General features: G+C 44.8%; 1 protein-coding gene across 1 annotated transcript; it reads right to left on the reverse strand.

The window, feature by feature from the left end:
* Window positions 1-1,164: 1,164 nt before the first annotated feature.
* On the reverse strand, window positions 1,165-2,702 carry LOC119273153. Its single transcript, XM_037554422.1, has 3 exons — window positions 2,156-2,702; window positions 1,885-2,012; window positions 1,165-1,713 (listed from the first exon to the last, which is right to left on the reverse strand). The coding sequence occupies exons 1-3, from the start codon at window positions 2,628-2,630 to the stop codon at window positions 1,165-1,167; spliced, it is 1,152 nt and encodes a 383-aa protein (XP_037410319.1). The 5' UTR covers window positions 2,631-2,702.
* Window positions 2,703-8,809: the final 6,107 nt, after the last annotated feature.

An 8,809-nucleotide genomic window follows, 5' to 3' on the forward strand; every position in this document is an offset into this window, starting at 1 on the left:
GGTTGAATATGTGTTTTGTATTGCACGTGTATTGGAGTTGTGGCCCACCTCCTAGTCTTGTATAGTTGAGGTAGAGGCCTTCCCTTGTATTATATATACGTGCACTAGCACCCCATCAATACAACAATTATTGTATTGCAAACTTTTCCGTCTACACCTGTGAATCAAAAAAGGCCCTAAACTTTGAAAGAAAGTTGAGGTTAAGTAAGAATTTAAGTTAGAGAAAAAATTTAGTAATACTTAAAAGACATGACCTCGTGTTGGCTTGCTCCTACTAAGGAGCTAACATATATATTGTCAGAACGTAGAAAACATAATCTGCACATGTTTTATGGTTTTGGTGAAGATCATATTTATATGTGTAGTGACTAATATAAACAGTAGGCTATTTTTCCCAAAAGAATTTGACCACACATTTTTAGAACGAATTTGACCACACATTTTTAGAACGAATTTGAGCATGTACGGGCCCACTAATTCCTGCCAAAGCCTGCAGCAGCCTTGGTGGTGGGGCCAGTTGTGGCCCACTAAGGCCCGAGCGGTGGGAGGGATGTTGTTTTACAGCCATTTGAAGCAGCACGTCGTCATCTTCTCGCAAATTCCTCGTTCAAAAGCCATCGTGGCTGCCATGGGAGGCCGCCGGAGCTACCATACATACATGGCAGGGCTGAGCCCGGGCACGTGCCCTAGGTGCCCGGACAGTAGATTTGCCCTGCTTGCTAGTCCCTTTCTAGCACGCCAATGAATGACCCTAAGAAAACGTAGGCCTATGAATGGCCAAGGCAGAACAGAAAAGCATGGAACATTTGGTGTGGATCCATATGTAGTATGGCGTCAGCCACCTGCACGCGGCACGCTCCACCGTGCCGGCGGCCATGCAGGCCACACCACAGCTAGCAGCCTAGCGGTGCATGCCGTTGCCTTTGCCATCACAAGATTGTCCTTATTTCGAGACATCCACAAATACAAACAAACCCAAAACTGAATTGAATGGTCTTTTCTGAAAGTGAAAAATGATCTGTGCTGTCGAACAGGAACCTAAAAAAACAAAATGGTTGTACCCCTCAAAAACCAAATGGTTACGATCCAGCGCCCTGTCACGTACGCAACTCTCGATTAGCTTGCAGCAGCTCGTCGCCGACCGATCGGCGGCTAGTCGGCGACCTACGGACCTGCCACCGGCAGCCGCAGGGCTCGGGCGTGCAGCCTCCTCAGGGTGTCGCCGAACCGGTCCAGATCGAGGCTCACGTTCTGGCCGCTGAGGTACACGCGCGCGATGAGGTCCCACCCGCCCCCCTGCTTCGCCGCCTCCGGGTCGCGCAGCACCACGTCGTCCGCCGCGTACTTCCGGACCAGCGAGCTCTCGTTCGCCGCCGCGTCGTACTGCTCGTACTGCATCCCCATCATCGTCGTCGCCTTCTCGTAGCACCCGCGCGCCACGGCCGGCACACCCAGCGGCGCCACCTGCAGCAGCGCGGCGCGGCCCGGCCGGAGGAAGAGCAGCTTCGTCAGGTCCGCGCCGTGCACGCCCGCCAGCACGTCGCACGCGCTCACCGCCGCGTACTCCGACGACAGCGGCGCCCCGTTCGCCGTCTCCAGGATCGACACGTCGAACCCCACCGATACCGCCAGCCGCGCCACCGCCGCCTCGTTCTCGATCACCCGCGTGCCCTTGCTGCGGCCTTCTCCTTCGCTCTCCCGGACCTCTCTGCTCTAGTCTCTCTCACTTTGGCTCAAACCAAGAAGAAGAAGGAGAAGGAAGAAGGACACGGTGTACACGGCAAGTTTCTCCGGCGCACATACGCGGCCGCACGAACGGCACCCTTTCCCTTGAGCACGAACTCAAGCCGCTGCTGAACCAGTACACAGGAGGGAGACTTATACGCGTGCGCGCACGCACGACGCCGCGCTCCACTCTCCCACGCCCACGATCCGCAAGCCCGGCGCGCCCACGACGCGCACAAACGCGACGTACGCAGCCGGCTGCACCCGATCGCCACGCAAACCTCCCGCTACTCTCGCCAACAGACTCACGCACGCACACACACACTTGCCACGGACTGGGCGCGGCCACGGACTCACGTCCAGCACGCACACCGCACACGCACGCACCCGTACACTAGCTGGAAGTGCCCGCCGTGGCTTATTTGCTAACAGGTAGCGTTGGCGTTGGCGTTGGCGGTGCCGTTGGGCGGCGGGTAGAGCAGCAACGAGAGGGACGCGGCGTCCGTGCGCACGTCGCCGGCCATGAAGCACACGTCGGTGTTGTAGTCCGAGCGGTCGCAGCAGATGCCATGGCCTCCCATGGACGCGCACGGGGAGCCCACCTGGTTGTCGAGGACCAGCGCCTCGCCCTCATTGACGCGGCCGCCGTGCACGCCCTGTCCTTGTCCTTCCGCTGCTCTACCCAATGCCGGCTGGCGCAGCCCCAAGAAGTCGACGGACACGGCGGGCGACAGGAAACGCGGGGCGTAGACGAGCGCGCACATGACGACGGTGAGGACGAAGAAGAAGTGGACGAAGCCTGGCCACTTACCAGCCACCTTCTTGCCGCCGCCGCCGCTGCCGTCCTCAACGTCCATGGCGCCAGCACCGAGGCTCTTGGTCGTGTCGGGGAGCTTCGAGGCCATGCCGGCGTTCGGTTGGACAAATGGAAACGGGATGGGTGCAGCTCTGTGTTTGGTCAGGTCGGCTTATGTAGGCCGGCGAGACACCGGCGTGAGTTCACAGAAGAGGAAGTCTCCGGCCTTGATTTGACCTATCCATCTCATCTTCAGAGATTGATTTCTTCTGCGTCACACACTCCACTCACCCACCTACTCACTCTCCAAATTTATTGTCCCATATATACACAGTATTTCAGAGAAACACAAGTATTAATTGTCCCAAATGTTCCCTAAATAAAATTGCCCCAAATCATAGTATTCTATTTATATAGAGCTATTAACCTTGTGTGTAGCTAAAGGATATATATACTCGTATGTATAGACAAGATTGGAAGCTTGCTAACTTTGGAGTGGAGGGGTAGCCGCTGGTCAAATCTTCTTCCTGTGTGTGTGTGTGTGTGTGTGTGTGTGTGTGTGTGTGTGTGTGTGGTGTCCATGCATGAGATAGCTTCATTAGTTTCTGAATTCATATTGATTTTCCAGATTCGGGTACTAAGTGAGTGCCAAACTAAGCTGTCCAATTGGGGAGTTTTATTACGACAGCACAGGCTAAAGCTGGCAGCAATTCACAACCAGCTAGTTTTTGCGCCTTCTTCCTCAAATGGCATGTCATTGGAAATTAATTTAGGAGAAAATGGTGCAATGGGCAACATTAATTTGAGAAAAGCTATTCTGCCATGCACAGGAGGTCCGGTGCATGCATGCGGCGTTGGTTCTGATGGAGATCGGTGCATGCAAGCTAGCCTTCCTCGTATACGCGTGTATCTACCATTCACATTAATAACCTCGTATCACCACCTAGTTATCAATCCACTTTATGCCATGCATGCGTCCTTCTTTCTCTCTTTTCCTGTTCACAACAAGTTACAATGACACATCCATGTCTGACAATATATCTCCCCTCTTCGTCTCAAATCCATCACTTTTACTTCCCTTATCACAGTTTAGATGGTTCATATCTTTAAAACCAAAACCCTTTTTTTTTAAAAAATATATTTCAACTCCTCACATCAAGACCTTTAGAATAAGATCAACCTTGGATACATTCCGAACACGTTAAAATCATAATGTTTCGATACACTTTTCACTAGATATATGGCTGAAATGATTTTTAATGTGTGTAGTACAAAAAAGTGAGTCAAATTATTGTCTTGAAATTAGTCAAATTATTATTCTAAATTATGTGAAATTAAGTTTTCATCTTGAGTTAGTAAAAGCGGTGTTTGTACTGAGTAAACTCAGCATTTTGAAATAAGTGGGATTTTTCAATGAGTCAAACTAGTATTTTGAAATGAGTGAAATATGTTCATGAAATTTAAACTCTCTTAAAATATATTCAAATATATAAGAAGATTTTAAAATGAGATTTTTATTCAAAAGATTATCAACAAAAGAATATCTCACAAGAAAATAAAATGCTAGCTTTTGTATGGATAGTTGATTACTCACATGGGATAATTTTTGCATTACAGGGCCCATGTATCACTATTCCATCATTAATGATCTAGGAAAATTCTTATGACAGACTATATGTGCTACTTGTACAGAGGACCATGCACGGGACCTCCCGTGCATGGGAGAAAATCCAGTCTCCATTAGTTTCATGCTTGGAGTTGGACTCTCTCTCTCTCTCTCTCTCACACACACACACAGTCTCTTGGCTGGGGCGGCTTTCTTGGGCTATGCCGGACAATTCGGATCGTGAAAAAGAGAAAGAGAAGGATCACGAGGCACAACTCACTAGAGGCCTTGGCGGTGAACTTGGGCAGGTTGAGGTAGCAGTAAGAAAAAGGGTCGTGAAGACAGTAAGACCCCCCTCCCCCTCCTCCCCGAGTCCAACGCCCGACAATGGTGGATGGGAATTCGAGAGTGCTAGACACGTGGATTGTGATAGGGTGGAAACTCCAAGGTGAGCTGACACGACTGTGCCAATGATTGTAAAGAGGGTTGTTAATGCTCGGTGGCGCGAAGCACGAGCATCATTGATACGTCTCCGTCGTATCTACTTTTTCAAACACTTTTGCCCTTGTTTTGGACTCTAACTTGCATGATTTGAATGGAACTAATCCGGACTGACGCTGTTTTTAGCAAAATTGCCATGGTATTATTTTTGTGCAGAAATAAAGGTTCTCGAAATGATCTGAAAATCAACGAAGAATTATTTTGGAATATAAAAAAATACTGGAAGAAGGATCCACGTCAGGGGGGCCTCCACCTGTCCACGAGGGTGGGGGCGCGCCCCCTACCTCGTGGGCCCCCTGACGCTCCACCGACCTCAACCTTGACTCCATACATTCACTTTTGGGGAGAGAAAAAGCAGAGAGAAGGATTCATCGCGTTTTACGATATGGAGCCGCCGCCAAGCCCTAAACTCTCTCGGGAGGGCTGATCTGGAGTCCGTTCGGGGCTCCGGAGAGGGGAATCCGTCGCCATCGTCATCATCAACCTTCCTCCATCACCAATTTCATGATGCTCACCGCCATGCGTGAGTAATTCCATCGTAGGCTTGCTGGACGGTGATGGGTTGGTTGAGATTTATCATGTAATCGAGTTAGTTTTGTTAGGGTTTGATCCCTAGTATCCACTATGTTCTGATATTGATGTTGCTATGACTTTGCTATGCTTAATACTTGTCACTAGGGCCCGAGTGCCATGATTTTAGATCTGAACCTATTATGTTTTCATGAATGTATGTGAGTTCTTGATCCTATCTTGCAAGTCTATAGTCACCTACTATGTGTTATGATCCGGCAACCTCGAAGTGACAATAATCGGGACCACTCCCGATGATGACCGTAGTTTGAGGAGTTCATGTATTCACCATGTGTTAATGCTTTGGTCCGGTACTCTATTAAAAGGAGGCCTTAATATTCCTTAGTTTCCAATAGGACCCCGATGCCACGGGAGGGTAGGACAAAATATGTTATGCAAGTTCTTTTCCATAAGCATGTATGACTATATTCGGAATACATGCCTACATTACATTGATGAACTGGAGCTAGTTTTGTGTCACCCTAGGTTATGACTATTACATGATCGATCGCATCCGGCATAATTCTTCATCACCGATCCAATGCCTACGAGCTTTTCCATATATTGTTCTTCGCTTATTTACTTTTCCGTTACTACTATTACAATCACTACAAAACCCAAAAATATTACTTTTGCTACCATTACCTTTTGCCACCGTTACCACTACTATCATATTACATTGCTACTAAACACTTTGCTGCAGATATTAAGTTTCCAGGTGTGGTTGAATTGACAACTCAGCTGCTAATACTTGAGAATATTCTTTGGCTCCCCCTGTGTCGAATCAATAAATTTGGGTTGAATACTCTACCCTCGAAAACTGTTGCGATCCACTATACTTGTGGGTTATCAAGACTATTTTCTGGCGCCATTGCCGGGGAGCATAGCTCTATTCTTTGAGTCACTTGGGATTTATATCTGCTTATCATTATGAAGAACTTGAAAGATCAAAGAACCAAGATTTTTCCCTCAACTACGAGGGGAGGTAAGGAACTTCCATCTAGCTTTGCACTTGATTCACCTTCTGTTTTGAGTAAACTTGTGACACCTAAACCTGCTTCTACTATTAATTCTGATATGTCACATGTTATTGATGATGCCACTTCTGCTATGCATGATACTTATGATGAAACTACTTCTATGCTTGATACCACTGTGCCACTTGGTGAATTTCTTGATGAACAACTTGCTAGGGCTAGAGAGAATAAAATTATTGAAACTGGTAATATTGATGAAAGTGATGATGAAGATTCTCCCCCTAGATATGAATTACCTGTTGTTCCTGAGGGTTATGTTATGGATGAAGAAACTGCTAGAGACTTTCTTGCTTGCAATGATAGGAGTGATCTTAAGAAACTAGTAGCTAAGCTGAAACAAAAATCTTTGAATGCTAGAATGAAATATGATCCTGCTTATGCTACTTCACCTATCTTTATTATTGATAAGGATTATGATTTCTCTGTTGATCCTGATATAATTACTTTGGTTGAACCTGATCCTTTCTATGGATATGAATCTGAAATTGTTGTGGCACATCTTACTAAATTAAATGATATAGCTACCCTGTTCACTAATGATGAGAAAACTCGCTACTATTATATCCTTAAATTATTTTTGTTCTCATTAAAGGGTGATGCTAAGATATGATTTAATTCTCTTGATCCTGGTTGTGTGCGTAGTCCCCAGGATATGATTTACTACTTTTCTGCTAAATATTTCCCCGCTCATAAGAAACAAGATGCTTTAAGGAAAATATATAATTTTATGCAAATTGAAGAAGAGAGTCTCCCACAAGCTTGGGGGAGGCTTCTCCAACTACTTAATGATTTGCCTCATCATCCTCTCAAGAAGAATGAAATACTTGATATCTTTTATAATGGACTAACCGATGCTTCTAGAGACCACCTGGATAGTTGTGTTGGTTGTGTTTTCAGGGAAAGAATTGTTGATCAAGCTGAAATTCTATTGAATAATATATTGACTAATGAAAGTAATTGGACACTTCCTGAACCAACTCCTAAGCCAACTTCGAAGAAAAGGGGTATTCTATTCCTCGGCCCTGAAGATATGCAAGAGGCAAAGAAATCTATGAAAGAAAAAGGTATAAAAGCTGAAGATGTTAAGAATTTACCTCCTATTGAAGAAATACATGGTCTTAATTTGCCGCATGTTGAAGAAATACATGGTCTTGATAACCCGACACAGGTAGTAAAGGTAAATTCTCTCTATAGATATGATAAAGCTGAAATCCCTCCTGCTAAGTTTGCTAGCCAATGTTTGGATGAATTTGATAACTTTATGGTTAAGCAAGAAGACTTTAATGCTTATGTTGGTAGACAATTGAAACATAATGCTTACATTATTGAATACTTGAATGATTATATGGCTAATCTTAAAGGTGAACTTAGACTTATTAGTAAACATGCTTCAATGGTTACCACTCAAGTAGAACAAGTACTTAAAGCTCAGAATGATTTGCTCAATGAATTGAATAGTAAAAATAATGACTTTGTTGTTAGGGTTGCATCTAGAGGAGGTAAAGTGACTCATGAACCTTTGTATCCTGAAGGTCATCCTAAGAGAATTGAGCAAGATTCTCAGAGAACTAATGTAGATGCACCTAGTCCTTCTAAGAGGAAGAAAAAGAAAAATGATAGGACTTTGCATGCTTCTAGTGAACCTGTTGTAGACACTCCTGAGAATCCCAATGATATTTCTATTTCTGATGCTGAAACACAAGCTGGTAATGAACATGAACCTAGTGATAATGTTAATGATGATGTTAATATTGATGCTCAACCTAGCAATAATAATGATGTAGAAATTGAACATGCTATTGATCTTGATAACCCACAATCAAAGAATCAACGTTATGATAAGAGAGACTTTGTTGCTAAGAAGCACGGTAAAGAAAGAGAACCATGGGTTCAGAAACCCATGCCTTTTCCTCCTAAACCATCCAAGAAAAAGGAGGATGAGGATTTTGAGCACTTTGCTGAATGATTAGACCTATCTTTTTGCGTATGCGTTTGACTGACATGCTCAAAATGAATCCTTATGCTAAATATATGAAGGAAATTGTTACTAATAAAAGAAAGATACCGGAAGCTGAAATTTCCACCATGCTTGCTAATTATACTTTTAAGGGTGGAATACCGAAGAAACTTGGAGATCCAGGAGTACCAACTATACCATGCTCCATTAAAAGAAACTGTGTTAAAACTGCTTTTATGTGATCTTGGAGCCGGTGTCAGTGTTATGCCTCTCTCTTTATATCGTAGACTCGATTTGAATAAGTTGACACCTACTGAAATATCTTTACAAATGACTGATAAATCAACTGCTATAACTGTCGGTATTTGTGAGGATGTGTCTGTTGTGGTTGCAAACGTTACTATTTTAACGGACTTTGTTATTCTTGATATTCCCGAGGACGATAGTATGTCTATTATTCTTGGAAGACCCTTTTTGAATACTGCAGGGGCTGTTATTGATTGCACCAAAGGCAATGTCACTTTTCATGTTAATGGTAATGAGCATACGTTACACTTTCCAAGGAAACAACCTCAAGTCCACAGTATCAATTCTATTGGAAAATTTTCAACAATTAC

Source organism: Triticum dicoccoides, chromosome 3A (assembly GCF_002162155.2).
Source record: "Triticum dicoccoides isolate Atlit2015 ecotype Zavitan chromosome 3A, WEW_v2.0, whole genome shotgun sequence".
Taxonomy (NCBI): Eukaryota; Viridiplantae; Streptophyta; class Magnoliopsida; order Poales; family Poaceae; genus Triticum; species Triticum dicoccoides.